Source organism: Geospiza fortis, unplaced genomic scaffold (genome assembly GCF_000277835.1).
Source record: "Geospiza fortis unplaced genomic scaffold, GeoFor_1.0 scaffold317, whole genome shotgun sequence".
NCBI classification, from domain to species: domain Eukaryota; kingdom Metazoa; phylum Chordata; class Aves; order Passeriformes; family Thraupidae; genus Geospiza; species Geospiza fortis.
Window position 1 is genome coordinate 2,826,823 of NW_005054398.1, and position 21,302 is coordinate 2,848,124.

The 21,302-nt window shown below is 47.6% G+C and overlaps 1 protein-coding gene across 1 annotated transcript in view; it reads left to right on the forward strand.

Annotated features, from left to right (window-relative positions):
- NEO1 (neogenin 1) overlaps positions 1-21,302 on the forward strand; it is a 125,533-nt gene that overhangs the window by 76,090 nt on the left and 28,141 nt on the right. The window contains exons 8-14 of the mRNA XM_031061014.1: positions 1,757-1,916; positions 6,859-7,013; positions 7,689-7,837; positions 9,304-9,442; positions 14,314-14,363; positions 14,859-15,003; positions 17,361-17,471. Of these exons, the coding sequence (XP_030916874.1) occupies positions 1,757-1,916; positions 6,859-7,013; positions 7,689-7,837; positions 9,304-9,442; positions 14,314-14,363; positions 14,859-15,003; positions 17,361-17,471 (909 nt within the window). The remainder of the gene's footprint in view (positions 1-1,756; positions 1,917-6,858; positions 7,014-7,688; positions 7,838-9,303; positions 9,443-14,313; positions 14,364-14,858; positions 15,004-17,360; positions 17,472-21,302) is intronic.

Sequence of the window (21,302 nt, forward strand, 5' to 3'; positions counted from 1 at the left end):
AGGGGGTTTAGATAAAAATAGATTTTGCAATGAATGTGAAATTAATGGTGTCATGTATTGATCAGGAGGGGCTGCTGGAGAGCACTTAATTGGGATCTTTAGCTATTAAAGTGTGGAAGGGATAATTAAGGAGGTACCCTGGAGTGTGTGTCTCTGTGATGTGCATTTGGAATACCAAAATGGTCCTGGCTCTGGGATCTGTCTCCAGTTCTGCCCACAGGCTGGTGTTTCTTTGTACAAATCTGATGAAATCCATGGGTACTTCTTAGGTCTGTGTCAGGACCTGCCCAGGAAACAGAACAGGAAAAATGAGAGTTCTGCCAATTGAAGAGTTCTCCCAAGCTGATGCTTGGGTTGACAAGGGGCTTTGACAATTTAAAATCAGACTCCTCAGTGTTTTTCCCTGAAGGTTTGGTCATTCAGACAACATTTTCTCCTTTAGTCAGGTTTTCTGGGAGGTTTTCTCATTGTGTATCAGAACACAAATCCACATGTTCTGGTGGAGATGCTGCAGCTCAAAGCTCAACAAGCTTTCTAGTCCTGAATTTCTTTCTGGGTAAATGGAGATGCTGCAGCTCAACAAGCTCTTCTAGTCCTGAATTTCTTTCTGGGTAAAAGCAGAGCAATTTCAGTTAGTTTCCATAATTAATGAAGAAATAAATGTATTTGGCAGCATGGGTTCCCATGTGGAAAATGTCATCAGGTGGCTTAAGCTTGGTAAATAGTTCAGAATGCAGAAAAATTCCATGTACCCTGAGCTTTGGGGGTTTGTTACTAATTGTGCTGCTTGGAATACTCAGAGGTAATTGGGGTCCAGCTGCTCAGAATCTCACTGTTACATTTACTAGCTGGATTGCTTTAATAGGATTTGGAGAGAGTGGCTCTTCCTATGGTTCAGCTTGTGCTGTTAAATCAGCATCCTTTTAATGCAATAATCCCTGGATTTATCCTGCCTTGGAGTAGCAACATAGGAAGACATGACTGAGGCTAAAAGTTTGGAGAGTGTGGGTGTAATCCAGAGCAACAGCTGTTTCTGCTTGTTAGAGTCACTGTAAAATGATGAAATGGGGGCTGTGGGACCGAGGAAGATGGCAGGAAAACAGTGGAAAAAGGGCTGTAGCTCCAGTGCCATGGGCAGCAGCAGAACCCAACCAGGCCAGGACTGCAGGGTTTGACTGGATGAGTTTGCACTGAAAGGAATTCTGTGTTTTCATCTGTCATTTTGTTATGATTGAGAACCATGTCAATGAATTGTGCATGTTAATGAGCTACAGTAGGAAGTGGGGTCTGGGTGTGCATTTGAGTAATAACCAGAGGTTGGGGTTTACTGTCACACATGTGCTCCAAAGCAATGACACTGTGGTTTGCTGCTGGTAATTCTCCTCAGGTTTATTTTACCCCCAGTTCCACCCTTCCCTCCCCTGCCACTTCCATTACAGTGGAGATTTGGTCTGCTTGCCTGACAGTGCCGTGTCCTGTACTCCCCATTAGTGGTCAGTAGTTACCTCTGCCTGCATGTCAGCCTTCAGTTTAATGGCCTTTTTTGTGTGTTCATTTTCTTCTGTTTCCCATCGTGGTTTTGTTTATTTCTTTTACGTTTTTTTTTCTTCTGTTCTCTTTTTTTTCCCTTTTTTTTTTTTTTTTAACCCGTGGTGATGTTTGCCCTTCATATTCCCCAATGTTTGCACATGCCAAGATGTTGCCATCCCAACATTACCTCCCACTTCACTGACCAGTGCCACTAATGACCATCTAGCAGCAGCCCCAGCGGGACCCCTGCCCTCGGCCCCGCGGGACGTCGTGGCCACCCTGGTGTCCACCCGCTTCATCCGGCTCACCTGGCGCCCGCCCGCCTCCGACCCGCACGGGGACAACCTCACCTACTCCATCTTCTACACCAAGGAGGGCATCAACAGGTAATCATCCCCTGGGGAGGGGCTCTCCTGGGCTTGGCTGCCACAGCCTGAGGTGGAGGGGTGGTGTTCTTCTGCCTCCTTCCCGAGCCTCCTGGAGGGAGGAGTTGCACAGGCACTGGAGGAGTTTCACACCCCTGGAGGAGTTACACCCCTGGAGGAGTTGCACAGGCACTGGAGGAGTTTCACACCCCTGGAGGAGTTGCACAGGCACTGGAGGAGCTTCATACTCCTTGGGGAGTTTCACACACTGGAGGAGTTGCACACTCCTGGAGGAGTTGCACAGGCAGTGGAAGAGTTGCACAGGCAGTGGAGCAGTTTCACACTCCTGGAGGAGTTTCACAGACAGTGGAGGAGTTGCACACTCCTGGGGGAGTTTCACACACTGGAAGAGTTTCACACACTGGAGGAGCTGCACACTCCTGGAGGACTTGCACAGGCAGTGGAGGAGCTGCACACTCCTGGGGGAGTTGCACACTTCTAGAGGAGCTGCACAGGCAGTGGAGGAATTTGCACACTCCTGGAGGAGTTTCACACTCCTGGAGGAGTGTGAAAGTGTGATGCACAGGTAGTGGAAGAGTTGCACAGGCAGTGGAGGAATTTTCACACTCCTAGAAGAGCTGCACACCCCTGGAGGAGTTGCACACTTCTGGGGGAGTTTCACACTCCTGGAGGAGTTGCACAGGCAGTGAAGGAGTTGCACACTCCTAGAGGAGTTAGACACTCCTGGAAGAGTTTCACACTCCTGGGGGAGCTGCACGGGCAGTGGAGGAGCTGCACAGGCAGTGGGGGAGTTTCACAGGCAGTGGAGGAGTTTCACACTCTTGGAGGAGTTTCACACTCCTGGAGGAGCTGCACAGGCAGTCCTTGAGCATGGTTGGATTGGCTGCAAACCTTCCAAGAGCTGCCACCTGCCCTCAGCAGCCTGTTGGGGACAGAGCAGCAGGAGTGTCACAGCTCCTCAGGGAGCACAGGAACATCCCCTGGAAGCCACGCTGGGAGCCAGAGGCACATCAGGCTTCAAACCCCCTGCAAATCCCCCCTGACCCAGGGACAGCTGTGTGGGGGGCGTTGGTAATGTGGGGAATGCCTCACAATCACCACTTGTGATGGATTATCCCAGTGGATGATATCAATCTACCCCTTCTCCTTCCTGATGGCATCTACTGCTCAGAATTACAGTTTCAAATGGTGATAAGTTTGAGGAAGCTGAAGTGAACATTCATTTGGAGCAATGCTTAATTAATTGCAGATTAGCTTATCAGATTTATTACTCAAGGGAAAATTATCTGTTCACTTTATTGATGAGAGTGTGAGACACAAAGTCATTTGGAACAGAAAACACTCCAGAGGGGAATTCCTACTCTTCCTCAATCCTGTGCATAGACATCTTGTCCAGGCTCATGGCAATTAACTGAGGCAATTTGTAACTTTTTATTTGCCTCACAAATGTTGTCTTTCTGTTACTCCCTTAATTTGGTGATATCCAAGGTGCTCCAGGCCAAGCTCTGGGACAGTGGGAAGTGTTCAGGAACACCCAAATCCTCTGAGGGTCTGAAATTCCAGCTGCCTTGGCCTCTGCTGGCTCAGCTCCCTTCAGTGTTCAGGGGGGGAGACCCAGGACCGTGGCAGTGCCTCCTCACCTCTGCCCCTTGGACTTATTTGAGGGGGGATTGTGCCCCACTGCCCAACTCAGGTGAGACCCCACCTGCAGAGCTGCCCCAGCCCTGGGCCCAGCACAGAGAGGACACTGAGCTGCTGGAGAGAGCCCAGAGGAGGCCATGGAGATGCTCTGAGGGTGGAGCCCCTCTGCTCTGGAGCCAGGCTGGCAGAGCTGGGGGTGCTCACCTGGAGCAGAGAAGGCTCCAGGAGAGCTCAGAGCCCCTGGCAGGGCCTGAAGGGGCTCCAGGAGAGCTGGAGAGGGACTGGGGACAAGGGATGGAGGGACAGCACACAGGGAATGGCTTCCACTGCCAGGGGGCAGGGATGGATGGGATATTGGGAATTAGGAATTGTTCCCTGGGAGGTGCCACCCTGGCACAGGGTGCCCAGAGCAGCTGTGGCTGCCCCTGCAGCCCTGGCAGTGCCCAAGGCCAGGCTGGATGGGGCTTGGAGCAGCCTGGGACAGTGGCAGGTGTCCCTGCCATGGCAGGGGGGGGCACTGGATCACTTTTCATTTCTAACCCAGCCTGTTCTGTATTCCAAGAGGAGCATTGCAAAGGGAGCAGGCAGCAATGGAGGGGACATTTCTGCTTCAGGGCTGCCCAGTGTCACCAGCTGTGACTTGTCCCACCCTGGCCTGGTGCCATCATGAGGCTCCCCTGGAGGCAGGGAGGTGGGAATGAGGGGGTGGCTCCTGTCACACCCCCTGGGGACCTGGGGGAATCTGATCAGGTGGAAGTTCCTGTCTCACACAGCTGCAGGGTTATTTCATCCCCAGTTATTTATTTACTCCACACTTAAGGCAGTTCCCCTGGAAAGGGAATGAAAATTTCAGATTCTGGGGAACTTTGGATAAGCACTCAGGCAGAAGAACCCCAGATTTCAAAATTTGGACCAAAAAAAAAAAAAAAAAAAGAAGTAATGGCACATTAAAAGAATAAAAATGGCACATTGCTGGTCTGAGGTAGTAAATTACACATGTGGGATGTTGAAACACTGCTGAATTCACAGTTAACTGTGGTGTGCTTCAGACACAGCAAATGGAGCTTAATTATGTGTAATCACACTCAGAATGCCTCTGGAGCTCCCTGCCAGGCCCCACAGCTGGCACACACAATATCCACTCCCTAACAGCTCCCCAAAGATGCTTTTTTAGATATAAGTGCAGCTTTCACCTTGGCACCTCCAGCCAAACTCCAGGTTGCACTGAAGGCTCTTCCATGGGTGCTTGAGAGTTCTGTGAACCTGGAGCTCCCAAAGCTCCTGAATTGGGGATTAGAGTGGAGCCATGGAGCAGTTGTAAGCATCTGCAGGGTACTGCAGTTATTCTGGACCCATCTGCTTGGTGCTGTTATCCCAACCTGAGCACGTTGGGAAAGGTGCTCCAGGCTCCCCAGGAACAGCCATAAAGGAAAGATTCACTCAGCACTTAATTAGATTAATCTCTCCCTATTTTTACCAAGCTGTTGTGAAGCCACATCCCTGGTTATTACTGAAAATCTGCAATACTGTGACATGTCTATTTATTTTTGGTGGATGTTGTGTCTTTCCAGTAAAATAATTTTTTTTTCCTAATTTTAAATAATAACCTTAGTTTGCTGATTACCATTTTTTCTTAGATCAAATCAGGGAGTGCACTTGCACTTGAGACAGAAAATGCTATATTTTGCATGTTAATGGGAGCTGGATGTTACCTCACAGCTGTGAATCCATTGGCACTTAGGCTGGGCTCTCAGATCCCATCCTTGTAGCTACAGCATGTCTAAAGGAGGCTCCACTTGGAAACGTGTTTTCAAGAAAATGTTGTGCTCAAAGTGGAAAAATTAGCAATGAAAATTAATAAAAAGCTGAAATAAATGAAGCTGTTTATGCAGTGCCATTTTAGCTGAGCTTATGAAGGGGAACATTCTAGAAAAAAGGATGTAAATAGGTATTTAGTTACAGAGAGTGCATTGTTCCCCTCTATAGATACAGTTTAATAGTGCAGGAACCAACAGGGATTTCAGAATGTTTTCAGCCAGGTTCTGCTCAATCAACCACACCAGTGGATGTGAAAAAAAAAAAAAAAAAGGGAGATTTGGGATCCTATTTCCCTGATAAAAACTGAAGCAGAGTGGCTGGAAAGAGAGGAAGAGGAGCCTGGGATGGTTCTGCTGGAGTTCTGTGTCAGAAATGCTTTAACAGGCTAAGGCCAGCCTGTCCCTGCCCGTCCCTGTCCCATGGGGAGCCTGGCAGCCCAGAGGGGCTGCATGGTGCTCAGAGCAGGCACAGTTCCCTCCATTTACTCAGTGGGAAGTTCCTGCTTGCTCCTTTTGGAGTTCTTGGCATTCCCAGGGAGCTCCCTCCCAAGGAAGGACGGATGGACAGACAGCGTTACCCAGACACAGCCCCGAGCAGCTCAGCTGCAGGGCAGTGCCTTGAAATGAAGGTTTAATGATTGATCTCCTAATCTTGCCCTCAATCCCTGATAAGAGCAGCTGGAGTTTCCTGGATGGTGGTTGGCAGAGGCCTCGTTCCCCAGGGGGTTCCGGTGCCAGGGTTGGCTGGAGGTCACTGAGCAGCAGCAATGCCCCTCCAGGTGCCCCACACATGACCTGTGTGCTGCCAGCTGGGTCAGAGCTTCCAGCTCACAGCGTGCTGGCCTGGAAGAGATACCCCTTCCCATGCCAAGAGTGCTCCTTCTGTGGGGTCTGCTGCCCTGGATCTGCCTCCAGGAGGTGCTGGAGGTGGGAATCTTCACTTCACCTCCACTCTGTGTGGAAGCAGTGTCAGTGCCATGGCTGTGCCCTGGGTGTTCTGAACAAATTCAAATATCAGCAAGGAGCTGAGGCAAGGCTGGAGGTAGAAGAATATGTTAAAATAGCTCCATTGAAAAATCCCCAAAAGCAGCCCCACAATATTAACAGGAAGGCCCTAAATCTCGCCAGACTGTGCCTGCTGCTAAAATAGTTTCTGTGCTGGCTCCTGAGCTGTAGGATAAACTGTCACTGTGAATTATCACTTGCTGTCACGGGGATAACAAAGAAACCACTCCGAGTTTGTGGGTGTCAAGTGTAATTTATTCTGTTCCTTCAGTGCATTCGCTTTTGTGCAAAGGGAAGTTGCAGAATTGGGAGCAGTTTGTCAGCAGCACTTGTGGCACACGCTCGTGGTGTTGTGCAGGGAGCACAATGCAAATCCCGCACCATTTACACACTGGCTACGTTCAGATGGGACAGGAGCAGCTACTCCTCATTTACTAATCAGTGCTGGTGTCTGTGCCCAACCCTTGTGTTTCCCAAAGGGAACGTGTGGAAAACACGAGTCGTCCTGGAGAGACGCAGGTGATGATCCAGAGCCTGATGCCAGAGACAGTTTATGTGTTCCGGGTGGTGGCCCAGAACCGGCACGGCCCCGGCGAGAGCTCGGCACCGCTCAAGGTGGCAACGCAGCCCGAGGGTGAGCCAGGATGTCCCCGGAGTTCTCCTCACTTGGCATTGATACTGATTGGATTTCTTTATTCTCCCCGTTCACAACCTTTCCCAGAATCTTCATGCTTTTTAAAAGTTGTACTTGCGGATCACAGTTTCCAAAGATTTTCTGTGTTGATGGGATTGTGGGATTTATTGTCAGCATTAAGAACTGATAGGACGTTTGGAAATTTGGTCCCACTTTCCACCCTGCAGTGGATCCATGTGGAGTATCACAATGGGAAAATCCCCCCTTTTCCTGGGGTGCTGGCCAGGCTGGGCAGCCCAGGTTCAGGACTAACACAGTTCCCCCTTGTGTTGCAGTCCAGCTGCCCGGCCCTGCTCTCAACATCTTGCTAAATTCTCTAAACTGTTCTAAAAGGAATACTTCTTCCTATTACTTGGCATTTGCCTGAAGTTTTGTCTTTTTCAGTTAATGGTCATTAAGTGAAAAAGAGAAAACTTCAAGCAAATGCCAAGTCACTTGTGAGGGTCATTCTAGACAAAAGGGACTCAGGGAGCAGGAGCTCCTTTGGAAATTTGGTTCCACCCTGCAGTGGATCCATGTGGAATGTCACAATAGGAAAGTCCTCCCTTTTCCTGGGGTGCTGGCCAGGCTGGGCAGCCCAGGCTCAGGACTAACAGGGTTCCCCTTGTGTTGCAGTCCAGCTGCCCGGCCCTGCTCCCAACATCCGCGCCTTCTCCAGCTCCCCCACCAGCGTCACTGTCACCTGGGAGACGCCGCTCTCGGGCAATGGGGACATCCAGAACTACAAACTCTACTACATGGAGAAGGGACAGCACACAGAGCAGGTACAGGGCCTGCTGCACCCACTCAAACTGCCCTGAAGGGCTGCACACACCTTGGGGAGGGTCTGCTTTCCTAACAGACTGAATGCTTTAGCCTCAGATGAGGGAACACGTAAAATCAGAATTTCAATGTGAAATGTTTGTGTCTGGGTTGGGAATGAAACTCATTTTATTGGTGATGTCCAGTTTTGATTTGTTAACATCAAGTAGCTCTTGGGGAATTCCATCATACCATGAGAGGAGAGGGCAGAGAGCAGCCATGTCATTATTGACTTGTTCTGGTGCAGATGATATTAAAGATGTTTGCACAGAGTTATGGGCTGGGCTTTAGCAGTTCAGGCTAAATACTGATTTTGGCATGATCCCTAATCCAAACTTTTTTGAATTCTTGGACCCAGTGATTGATTTTGATATTGCAGAGCATCCAATTAATTTAATTTTCATAGTATTCTACCGAAGCATTCGATGTGTTCTGTAAAAGTATGGGCTGCCACCTGAGAATAATGAGGATTAATCCCAGCCATGTTCCCATCTGATTGCATATCAGTATCATTCCAGCTTTAAAAAGCAAAGGGAAGAATATTCTTCTCAGCTTTTAAATATTTTTTTACATCAGTTTTTGAATAGGGTTGTTGCCCTTTGTAAGTCTGCACCCCTCTATATCTATTATATGTATCAATATCTCTCTCTATATATATAGATATATCACTATATATATAGATATATCACTAATATAGTGATAATGTTATATATTATTATATATTATTATTTATTATATTATTATTGTTGTTGTTGTTGTAATATTATTACAGTGATAATACATATAAACCATATTATGATGGTTTTGAGCATTTCCAGATTCCTTTTCATGTCCAGGACCAGTGTCCATGTTAGGATTTAAATAGGACAGAGAGAGTTTTCTCCTGGAAACTCAGAGCTGGCATCCTCCCAAGTCCAGGCTGTGCCTGAAGGTGACACGGAGGTGTCACTCCTGCCGTGGGTTGTGCAGGAACTTTATGATGCCTTGTAAAGGCTGACCTAAAACAGAGATTAGATGGAGCTAAAGAATAAAGTAGGGATTTATTAAGAGGCCTCAATAGATCCACCTTGGGCAGCACAACCCAAAATGGACAACCGGTCATGGGGTCTGTCACTTTTATAAATTTTGGCCCATTTGCATATTGGAGTTAATTGTCCAGTTATAGCTTTAGCCCATGAAGTCCCATCCTTCTTGTTTTTTTCTCTTCAGTCCATGTTGTTTATGCCCTTGGGGCTGAGATTTTGGGTCCTTGGTCCCCAGGTAGACCAGGAATTGTTTTGTCTCCCTGCTCTGTGCAGAGATCTCACCATCCCCTAACACGAAGCCCAGACCCACACACTAAAGCAGCGCAGAATCAGAAAAATATAAAACCCAAAACCTGGGCATGAGCAGACTGAGCTGATCTTGCTGGGGGTGTTGTTGGGGACAGGATGTGGACGTGGCAGGGCTGTCACACACGGTGACAGGGCTGAAGAAGTTCACCGAGTACAGCTTCCGCGTGGTCGCCTACAACAAGCACGGCCCCGGTGTCTCCACCCACGACGTCGTGGTGCGCACCCTGTCAGACGGTGAGGCTGCTCCACTTCTTGGCATTCTGGGGGTTTCCAGCAGTTATCTTAGCAGGGATGTTTTTGTCCAACGTCCAGGAGAAATGATGAGGGGGACTCTCAGAATCTCTGCTGCTCAGAGTGACTCTGAGATACGTACAAGCTTCTTTTTCCCAGCCTGCATCAAAGAAGGAGTCAGGATTTTTGTGTTCTCATTCTCAAGGTTGTTTATTGTTTCTTATCTATAGCATTCTTTCTCTGGCCTGCTGAGGACTGTCTGGCAGGTCAGGTTGAGGCACGCTGGTGTTATTTTTATACTACAATCTACATGTACATTATTGACCATAACTTCCCAATACCTATCACCCATGTTAGACAGTGAGCTTCTACTCTAAACCAATCCAAAAGTGCCACCATCACAGCATAAGATGGAGGCCAAGAAGAAGAAGGAGAAAGACTGGACATGCCCAGTTTCCTCCATCTTGCCCCCTGAGCTCCCATTTAAAAAACCCCAAAAATCTATTTTTTCACCCTGTGATAAATTCACTATCATTCTACCTAAACTCTTTTGACTTGTAATTCTTCATATAAAAGTTGGTAATTGTTTTTCCGTGGGTCAAGATCAAAGGCACAGGGGTCTTGGGCTCTGTGCCAAGGTCTCCGAGCTCCCTGTCAGGGTCTCGAGTCCTCCAGGGCAGTCAGAGGAATTTCCTGGGTTCTGACAGGGGACTCCATCTTATCAGAAGGCTAATTAATTATTTTATTATACTGTCACTGTCATATTTTCTGAAAAATCCCTTCACCAGGATTTCTTCTCCTGGGGAGCTGAGAAGCCTCAGAGAAGAATGAAAACAATAATTATCTGATTGCTTCTCCCTGTTTTGCTGCTTTGGAATGTGGTTGGAGATTGTTTATCCAACAAGTGGTTGTTTGATTGGTTTCATGTGAATTGTTTTAACTTAATGACCAATCACCATCCAGCTGTGTAAGGACTCTGAAAGCAGTCACAAGTTTTTATTATCATTCTTTGTAATCTTCTGTCTGTATCCTTTCTCTATTCTTCAGTAGAGTTTAGTATAGCATTCTTTAATATAATATCAGTACATGAAATAATAAATTAGCCTTCTGAGAACATGGAGTCAGATTTCTCAATTCCTCCTTCGTCCTGGGGACCCAGCAAATACCACATTATACTGTATTATTCTATTCTATATTACATTACATCTAAAGTGATTCTGCCAAGCACTCAACTGCTCAGCATCTCATGACTGTCAGCTGACAGTCCTGGCACACACACCTGCATTCAATTGGCCAATGATTCAAAACACTCACACCAGAATCCAGTTATCAGTTCCCTTCAGGTAAACAGTCTTCCACCATGCATTCCACTTGTGAACAACACAGGAGCAGTAAATGAGATAAGAATTGTATTTTCTTTCTCTGAGGTTCAGAGAATGTGAATCTCAGAAATATTCTTAGGAAGTTGTGCCTTGCTTTTCTGTGTGAAGAGAAATGTGGCTTCATTATCTGGCAATTTCCGACAAGTGAATCTTTAACCAGACTTTTATGGGGTTTGGTTGTTGTTGCACGTGGCTGTTCAGGGTCAGAATCCCCCTGGAGGCCTTCTAGAATTGACTGAAGGAAAATTGCTACACCTGCAGAAGGGTCTGGGATTGTGATTCCAGAACAATGGTGTCCTTCATTCCAACATCAGCCATTTATTTCATGGGCTATTGAGCCTACATTGAGTGTGGACAGAAAAAAAAATACACTGAAGGCACCAACTTCAAATTATTTTCTAAGTTCTCTCACATATAAGCAGACTCTTGGTTTTGGAGTGCTTTTATTTTAATTGTGTTCCTGTGCTTGCTCTGCAGCACAGGTATTGTTCAATCCATTGCACAGAGTGGTGAGAGCAGGATGTGAGGTCAGTATTTTTATAAGGCAGATAAAGAGGTGATGTGAGCAAACAGAGATGCACGAGCAACTGCAGAGTGAGCAGAGTTAGTGATAACTTGTATTTGTTAGAGAGAAGTTTATATAGAAGAACTCTCAGAGGGAAAGGGAGCAGAGCCTGGATCCTCTCCCCAGGAGTGCCCAGGAGCAGAGGGGAATACTGTCCTAAACTCTCTCTGGGTCCAGGTTTGTTTCTGGGGCACTTCCTCACTTGGCAGTGTTTTCTGGGTATTTGCTAATTCAGTTCCTCTTCCTTGAGACCCTGTCAGCATCTCCTTGAACCCACACCAGCTTTTATCCTCAACATCAAGTGGGCAAAGGTTCTACAGATAAAAATCCCCCCTTTCTGTCTGTTCTGCCCCTGCTCTGTGTTTGGGTCCCTTGTTGCCTGGGGCTGTGCTCCTGAAGGAGGAATTACACTGATTATTCCTCTGTCCCACTCCTCATTCTGTGGTTCTTTGCCATGCTCTCCCTGGTTCATCCATTTTTCAGATTCCAAAGACACAGGATTCCATTTCTCCTGTGGAAGCTGATTCAACCTTTAATGCCCTTTCCTGAACTTTTCTCCAGGTTCCTTTTCTCCCTTATTTTAAAAACTCAGGTAGAGAGGACTGCAATGGTACCAAAGGTGTAAGTGAGGCATTACTTGCATTTGAGGAGCTTTTTGGGCTCTTCTGAGCACCAAGAGGAATCAGCCTGAGGTCTTTGTGCAGTTCTTCACCACAGGATCACCCGCTGGGATCTCCCCAGCTCATCTCCCCCCTTCTTCTTGCTCTGGACTTTTTTACAATGAGCACTTCCCTCCCATCCCCTCATTGCTTAAAACTGAAGGGACTTCCCTTGAAAGACAGAGAAATCCTTATTCTATCTCCTGCTTTCTCAATTTCATGCTGTTTTGTTACTTTGGTTGATTTGGTGGAAGTTTCTGACCCAGCAGGCGGAGTTTGAGTCGTTCCATTTTAAAGCTGGCACCACTTTGCCACCTCTGGTATCAAAATAAACTGGGAGAGGTTACAGAAGTCTTGCAGCTGTTTCATTCTTCAGTTCCTTGAGAATTCCTGGGTGGATAAGCCTGGCAAGAGGTTGCTGTTCCCTGTGTCTGACTCTTCCATAATCCCTTCCACTGACACTTCAGTTGGAGAGACCTTTGGGAATCCTTTGGAAGGGTGTCAAGGAAACCTCTCCTTTCCCTTCCCCTCACTACCAATGCAAGGACAGACTTGGGTGGCTTTACCTTTGTCTTTTTCTGCCCTACCTGACCATTTGCTCACTGATTTCTCTAAAGGGCTGCCAGCTCCTTGGTTGTTTGAAGAATTTATTATTAGTTACAATATCATTCTAAAGTTTTCCCGGAGTTCTTTCTTCTCCAGCTTCAGTTTTCACACTTAACCTATAGGTCCTGACTTTCTAAAGCTCTCTGAAGGATGTCATCTTGCTTCTTACAGTCTCATAACCCTGGCAAGCTTTCAGATCCTTCTAAAATGATGCACATTTTCCTCCCATGTTTTCCTGTTGTGCTGTCCAGGAGCAATCTCCATGTTCCCTGCAGGGATTTCTCCCTAAGCTTCCTTTAGCCCTGATTTAACAAAGCATCTGCATTTTTATGTAGGTTTTTGCTCCTAATCTGTTCCAGAGCCTTGTTGTAGGGATAACTCTGCAGGTATTACCATTTGAACCCAGGTTTATGTGCTGCTCCTGAGGATTGCTTCTCCTCTCCTGGAATTCCTGATCAGGGATTACAGCTGGGAGTGGACTCGGAGCCTCAGAGCCTGATTGAGGCCCTTCCCTCACAGTCCCTGAGCCATCAGCCTGTCCTGGTGCTCCTCAGGCTGCTCTCCATGTGCTGTCCCCCTCCAGGAGATGCCTTTCCAGAGCAGCTGTGCCTGCCCCTGGACCCCTGCAGTGTCCCAGGCCAGGCTGGACGGAGCTTGGAGCAGCCTGGGGTAGCAGGAGGTGTCCCTGCCATGGCAGGGGTGGCACTGGAGGAGCAAAGCAAGCTTGGTTTTGTGTCCTCTCCTCTCCACTGTGCTGCTCTCAGGCCCCTAGCTCTCCACCCTCAGGTGTGGTGATTTCAGGCTGGGCTGGCAAGGGAAGGCAAATCCTGCTCCTCTCCATTTCTGCCATGGGGGGGTGGGTGAGGGCGGTTTCACCCCATCCTTTACAAACTCTTCTTGCACTTCATGCCCTTGGGGGGGGTTCCCTGGCATGTTACTGTGGCTGGGCTGAGCTATTTGGAAAATGAATTCTGCAGGCTGGAGCAGTCCTCATCCCTCTTTATCCCTGTGCTCCTTACCCATCCTTGTTCTTCCCTGGAGCCTCCCCTTCCTGCCAGGGAAGCCTCAGCTCTGCCAGCTGTGGAGCCACAAGGAATTCCCTGCTCCCAGGGTTTTTCTTGCACTCCCTTTTTGCCTGGATTTCACTGCCATGGGGAGTGAGTAAAGAACAGGCAAAGAGTGGGAGTTCAAAGGCAGCCCCAGTGTCTGAGATGCCCTTCACCTCCTCACTGTCACAGGGCCCCAGGGACTCAGAGGTTTCCTGTTACACAAAATCAGGATAACAAAACCCAGGTCAGAAATGTAAATGTGGGTTCCCCTAATCAAGCAGTGTGTTCAGGAAAGATTTACCTTGGGAAAAACCTGGATGGAATACTTTCTCTGAGAGTTTGAGAAGTGCTTTTAAATATAAACCACATTTTATTTAGATAGATGTGAAAATAAAGACCTAAATAAAGAGTTTTTTCTTCAGGATGAAAATACAGAACCCTCCTCAGCCATTCACTGTGTCAAAAAGAACCTGTGGAAGGACTGGTAGTTCCTTTATCTGCTACTTAAACCAGAATGGTTTGTAGTTCCATAGCAAATGAGAGCAGAGAGTAGTTGGGTGTGGAAATGCAATATTTGAAAGTTTTGGGGTTGTAATTCCTTTAATGTTTCCAGTCCCCAGTGCTCCACCCCAGAATCTAACGCTGGAGGTCCGGAATTCCAAGGTAAGCTTGGAGCATTTCCTGCTGGCAATGGGTAAATAAAGGGTTGGGGGGGAGGTCTTAGATTGGCCACATTTTGGAGCTGCTTTGGGTCTTTTTTTCCTCCCATGCAGCTTTTGAGCTCTTTAGGGAGAGCATTCTGATATTTCTGAATATCTTTATGGAGAATATCTGAATGGAGAATATATTTCTGAATATCTTTATGGAGAATATCTGAATGTGGGGCTTGGAGGAGCTGCAGTCCAGCTGTGGGCTGTGATGGGATGCACTGACAGTGCTAATGATGGGAGGGATTTAATGAGGCTGGAAGGATCAGAGCTGGAATCCCTGCTCGTTGTTTGCAGCATGGGCACACACAGAAACGCTTCTGGAGTGCCTTGGGCCCTTGAGAAAATGAAATATTTGGCCATTAGACCTTTGGAATTGCATGTGGAGATTATTTTTAAAGCTTTCCTAAAGACTTTTTTCCCCAACACCTGCCTGTGCTGCCTTTCCCAGAGCATCCTGCTGCAGTGGCAGCCCCCTCCTGCCGGGACCCAGAGCGGGCAGATCACGGGGTACAAAATCCGCTACCGCAGAGTGGCCCGCAAGAGCGACGTCACCGAGAGCGTGGCGGGCACCCAGCTCTCCCAGCTCATCGAGGGTGAGCAGCCCCTGCCCCCTGGGGCACCTGGTTATGGCTGGGGGGCTCAGGGACAGGATCCCATTGGGTTTCTGTGGAGTCCTGACATCCTTGGTTGTGTTTAGTGGGCTCAGGGACAGGATCCCATAGGGTTTCTGTGGGGTCTTGTCCTCCCTGGTTGTGTTTAGGGGTGCTCAGAGACAGGATTCCTTTGGGTTCCTGTGGGGTCCTGTCCTCCCTGGGGTCCCTGGCTGTGTGTGAGGGGCTCAGGGACAGGATTCCATTAGGATTCTGTGGTGTCTTGTTCTCCCTGGCTGTGTTTAGTGAGCTCAAGGACAGGATCCCATTGGGTTCCTGTGGGGTCCTGTCCTCTCTACAGGTCCCTGGTTGTGTTTAGGGGGCTCAGTGACAGGATCCCATTGGCTTCCTACAGGGTCCTGTGCTCCCCAGGGGTGCCTGGCTGTGTTTAGGGCGTCAGGGATAGGATTCCATAGGGTTCCTACAGGGACCTGTCCTCCCTGGTTGTGTTTAGGGGCTCAGGGACAGGATTCCATTGGGTTCCTACAGGGTCCTGTGCTCCCCAGGGGTACCTGCCTGTGTTTGGGGGGCTCAGGGATACGATCCCCTTGGGTTCCTACAGTGCCCTTTCCTCTCTGGGTGTGTTTAGGGGCTCAGGGACAGGATTCCATTGGGTTCCTTATGGGGTCCTGTCCTCCCTGGCTGTGCTTAGGGGGCTCAGGGTCAGGATCCTGTTGGATTTCTGTGGGGTCCTGTCCTCCCTGGCTGTTTTTGGGGTCTCAGGGACAGGATCCCATTTGGTTCCTGTGGGGTTATGTCCTCCCTGGGGTCCCTGGTTGTGTTTAGGGGACTCAAGGACAGGATCCCATTCGGTTCCTGCCTTGGAAGACAAACAGAAGCAGCTCCCAAAGGAGTTCTGTGGGCTGCAGGTGGTGCCTGGGGCCTGGAGACCTGATTGCTAGCCCTGATTTGGCCATGGATTTGCTAAGTGGACTGGATGATTCCTTATAAAATGTTTATAAAAGGCCTGGAGAAAGTGACTGGGCATTTTGTGCCCAAATGCCAGGGATGAAGGTGAGGAGGAGGAGAACAGAGTAGCAGGGGCTGGGCAGGGTTGGCACAGGCACCTGGGCCCAGCTCTGAGCCCTGGGAATAGCTGACCTTGGGCATCGCTTCAATATCCCACCTCATGTCCAGGGAATGTTCTAGAGGGAATGCCTTTCATCCTTTTGTACACTTAAAATCCAGGCTAGTCCCTCACTTAGTGTCAGTCACGTGTTGCTACCAGAGCCACAGAACAAGCAGTGCATGAGAGCAGGAGCAGCACTACATTGTGTTCCTCTTTAAAATCCTGTAAATGAATACTTGATCAAAAGAGAAGAAACTGGGAGATTCTGGAAGAGTTTCTAACAAGATACTCTGATTTTTTCTCAGCAGCTCCAGCTGTGACTTAGCAAGACTCAGTTTTCTCACAGAATTGAGATATTCCTGTAATTCCAGGATATTTCTGCCAGCAACAAAACCTGCTGGAAAGGTTCAATATACCAAATTTAGAGTGCCTTTTCACAGTGCTCTGATTTTTTAGTACAGACTCTTACATGCATCAATCAGGTGTGTGAGTTTGTTCACCTGCAGCCTCTGTGCCACCCTCAGGTTTGGTGGTGGTGGCAGTGTTCCTGTTCTTAAAACAAATTCATTAAACTAATTACCAGAGTTAAGGCCTGGCCACCAGCAGGCCCTCCCAGTCCCTTCCAGCTCTGATGCTGGGGGGCAGTGGCAGTGGAAGGCTGGGTTATCCATAGTTCTGGGATTTAACTGGGATCTGTGGGAATTGCCAAGATGGTGGAGCTATGGGAATTGCTGGGCTGATGGAGCTGTGGGATCTGTAGGATCTCTGGGAATTGCTGGGCTCTGGGAGCTGTGGGAATCCCTGTCCTGATGGACCTGTGGGAATTGCTGGGCTGATGGAACTATGGGATCTGTAGGATTTGTGGGAATTTCTGTCCTGATGGATCTGTAGGATCTGTAGGTGCTGTGGGAATTGCTGGGCTGATGGAGCTGTGGGAATTGCCAGGTTGATGGACCTGTGGGATCCCTGGGATCTGTGGGAATTGCTGAGCTGTGGGAGCTGTGGGAATTCCTCTCCTGATGGATCTGTGGGAATTGCTCTCCCGATGGAGCTGTAGGGATTCCTATCCTGATGGAGCTGTAGGATCTGTGGGAATTGCTGGCCTATGGGATCTGTGGGAATTGCCAGGCTGATGGAGCTGTGGGACCTGTAGGATCTGTGGGAATCCCTGTCCTGATGGAGCTGTGGGAGTTCCTCTCCTGATGGCTCTGTGGAATTGCCCACCCTGCAGGTTTGGAGCGAGGCACCGAGTACAGCTTCCGCGTGGCCGCCATGACCGTCAACGGCACCGGCCCCGCCACCGACTGGGTGTCAGCTGAGACCTTCGAGAGCGACCTGGACGGTGAGAGAGAGCCCTGGGCGGGGACAGCAATGTGGGGAACCCATTCACTTCATTTCCTGAAAAATGGGGGATCCATTCACTTCATTTCCCTGAAAAATGGGGGATCCATCCACTTAATTTCACTGAAAAATGGGGGATCTATTCACTTAATTTCCCTGAAAAATAGGGAAACCCATTAACTTCATTTCACTGAAAAATGGGGAACCCATTAACTTCATTTCTCTGAAAAATGGGGAACCCATTCATTTCATTTCTCTGAAAAATGAGGGATCCGTTAACTTCATTTCCCTGAAAAATGGGGGATCCATTAACTTCATTTCTCTGAAAAATGGGGAACCCATTCATTTCATTTCTCTGAAAAATGAGGGATCCGTTAACTTCATTTCCCTGAAAAATGGGGGATCCATTCAGTTCATTTCACTGAAAAATGGGGGATCCATTCAGTTCATTTCACTGAAAAATGGGGGATCCATTCATTTCATTTCACTGAAAAATGGGGAATCCATCCACTTCATTTCCTTGAAAAATGGGGGATCCAGCCCCTTCATTTCACTGAAAAATGGGGGATCCATCCACTTCATTTCACTGACATCTGGCTGCCTCTGAACAGCAAACCTCTGTGTTTTCACTTCTGTTCTAGGTGTACAGTGGGGTTTATTTAGGGTTGACATCAATTTCTGTCTTAACAGAAAATTCTCACCAAGTCAATAAGGTGGCTTGAAATGGAACTCTGCTTCCTAGAGCTGTATGTTAATGCTCATTCATAGTGTCAATGAGATGTCACAGTAGGAAAGAAATCATTGAAAACATTCTCAGCCTCAGCCCTTTGCAGTCTTACCCTCATGTTGGTGCTGTGCTTCCTTTGACCCACAGTAACCCATTTTGCACAGAAGAAAAGGGAGATGAATTATATTTTCTATATTTTCTGCACCACATCTCCCATCAGAAATTCTGTTGTAGGTATTAAATATAAATTATATTGGAGTTGTGGGTCTTAGAATAATTACATTGAAAATTCTGATGATGGCAGAAAGGTTCCTGAGCTTGTTGGAGCATTAAATGGGATATTCCAAAGCTCTTTGCATGTGCTCTAAAGGGTTCTCCTCAACAGAAGGTCTGCTCCAGCAAGCCCATGGATTTGTGTGCTGTGTCAGAGCAGCTCTGCCATCCTGGCAGCTGGGAGGTGCAGTAATGGAAATGGGTCAAGATTTGCTCTCTGCTGCTGCAGGATCCTTCAGCAGCCTGGAAAACCCTTCTCCCATCTCTGTCTGGGCAAAGCTGATGCTCAGCTTAATCCTGGTCCTCCTCCTGCTGCTCCTCTGGTGTGAACAGAGCAGTTCAGGGATGTGGGGAGTGGGAATTCCTTGATCCATGTGTCTCTTGACCCTCAGTGGATGTGACACACCCTCGGAGCTGCCAGGTCCCCCCAGTGGGCAGAGCTCTGTACATGAGCATCTCACAGGGCACTGGAAGTGTCCCTGAACTGGAGTTAGCAACACTTTGCCAGAGGACAGCACCAGGATTAAATTTAAATTTCAACAGGGCAGAAGGAGGAAGAAGAAAAATAACCTTTTCCTTCTCTGTTAGCTTTGTCATTTACATTTTTTTCACCTCCATTGCAGGAAATCTGACTTTCTACACATTCTTTCCCTTGAATAAAGTAATAAAAATTGACATTTAAGACAACATAACATGATACTCATATAACTCTGCACACACCTGTGAGATCTTTGTGTGCACACACTGTGTTTCTTGGGTTTCTTTCTTTAGAAAGCTCATGTGAATAATTTTAACACATGCAAATGCATTCACAGCTCATCTTGCATTTCTTGGGTTCAACAGACACATGAGGCATCATTTCTTTTGATTCCATGGCTGCTTTTTGAGTTTAAATAGAAAAGAATTCCCAGAGGAGTCCCATGGATGTAAAGGGGAGCAGGAGTGTTACAATTCCACACTGGATTTGGAGCAGGTTCCCCCTGAGTGCAGAGCAGGAGGTGTTGAGCAGTTGTACAGAGTTTGTCCCCAGTGCAGTGGAAATGTCACATCTGGTGCTGCTCTTGGAGCTTTGCTGTGTTTGATAGTTGGGAGCTGGAGCTGCTGGGCTGTGTCAGCAGCAGCCCCAGAGCTCCCTGGGCTGGGGGCCAGGGCTGTGCTGTGATCCTGCTAATCCTGTCGTGGTGCTTTATTAAATGTTTGTAGAGGAATGCAGCATGTTCCATTAAAAAGAAATCCCTGCAGGAAGCACAAGTCCTTGATTCCGTTTGGAGTGGGGAGCTCTGCTTGCTGGTGCAGGGAATTATCCCTAATCTGCCAGCAACCGACAAAAGGATTGATTTCATTTTTGAGGAGTGAACCCAAAGTTAGGGACACTCCAGGGATGGGTGGCAGATTGCTTTAGGTTCCACTCAACAATGGGGAAAAGCCTCTTAGGAGAAATATTAGGGGCTTACAGTGGCACATTGTGGAAGTGTTGTGGATTTAGGGATCCACATTCTGTGTGTCTGTGGGATGGGGTGAGACTTGTGTTGCTTTTGGGGGAAGGATCTGAACATTTGATGTGGACTCTGTATTTTCTGTGCAGTTCCTGCTTGTGTTGTATGAATTATGGGAATCCAAGGATCTAGGCAGGGACAACTGTAGGACAAGTGAGGAGAACCCTTTGCAGTGCAGTTCTTACAGCTGTGAAATATCCCATTTAATGCTACAACCAGCTCAGGAACTTTTCTTTCATCACCAGAAAAGTGATGAAAAATGTGTTATAGTAACTTCTTTGGGCCAGGTCTAATAAGCTTTTGGAAACCTATAACACACCTAAGATAGCTCAGCTACTTTTGGAGGCATACAAATCAGCAGGATGGCTTTTGTTGCAGTGTTAGAAATAAAAAGGTTTAATAAAAGGCAAAATAACAAACAGAAAAAGTGAGCTAGGTGCTAGATGTTCTTGCTCCTGGTAAAAACACTTTACAAAAGCAGTTAATTTCTTTGTTCTCTTCTTTTTCTACTAAATTGCCTAGGCAGGACTTTTTGGCTCCTGTCCAATTAGCTATCCTTAAGTTTGAGGTGAAGTCCCCTGGGTCCTATGAGGTGTCTTTTCACTTAATAGAGGAAAGAAACTTCTGGGCTTCTTTCCTTTTAAGGGGACAAAGGATAGTTTTGTCACTCCTTTAACAGGGGGCACACTCCTACACCTCACCCTTTCTATACATTTATAAAGAAAGAGGAGAAAGGAATATGAATTTAAAAAGTTTTATTTTTGAAAAATTCTTTTCCATGTACTTACTGTAATACCCACAAGTAAGGAATATGATGGAATTGAAATTAGATGAATTTGTGGAGGGAAAGGATGGGATAAAACTGGGCGACAACATAGGCAACATGGATCTGCCCAAACAGATCTGATACAAAAACCATCCCAACCCCCTAAGCTTCAGCACAGCTGTGCTGCCTTTTAAAGGGTGAATCTCTTGGAATGTAATGTTAACATTCTGCTCTTGGAGCTCTTTGCTCTCTGCTGCACCCCAAAGTTTCATTGTGCTCATTCCAACACACACAAGTGCTTTATTTGCCCTCCCTGCCTCCTGGTGTCCATGTCAGTGCCTTTCTTTGAGAGAAGGCCTTGCACTGCCTCCCTCTCGGGGTTTTGCTGCTCACAGTGACCCCAAGATGTGTCACAAAGTCTGTTTTCCCAGCCTGGCGGTCAAAGAAGGAGTCAGAGCTCTTCAGTTCTCATTCTCAAGGTTGTTTATTGTTTCTTATCTATAAAATTCTTTCTCTGGCCTGCCAAGGTCCATTCAGCAGGTCAGACAGAGGCACACTGACCACCCTCAG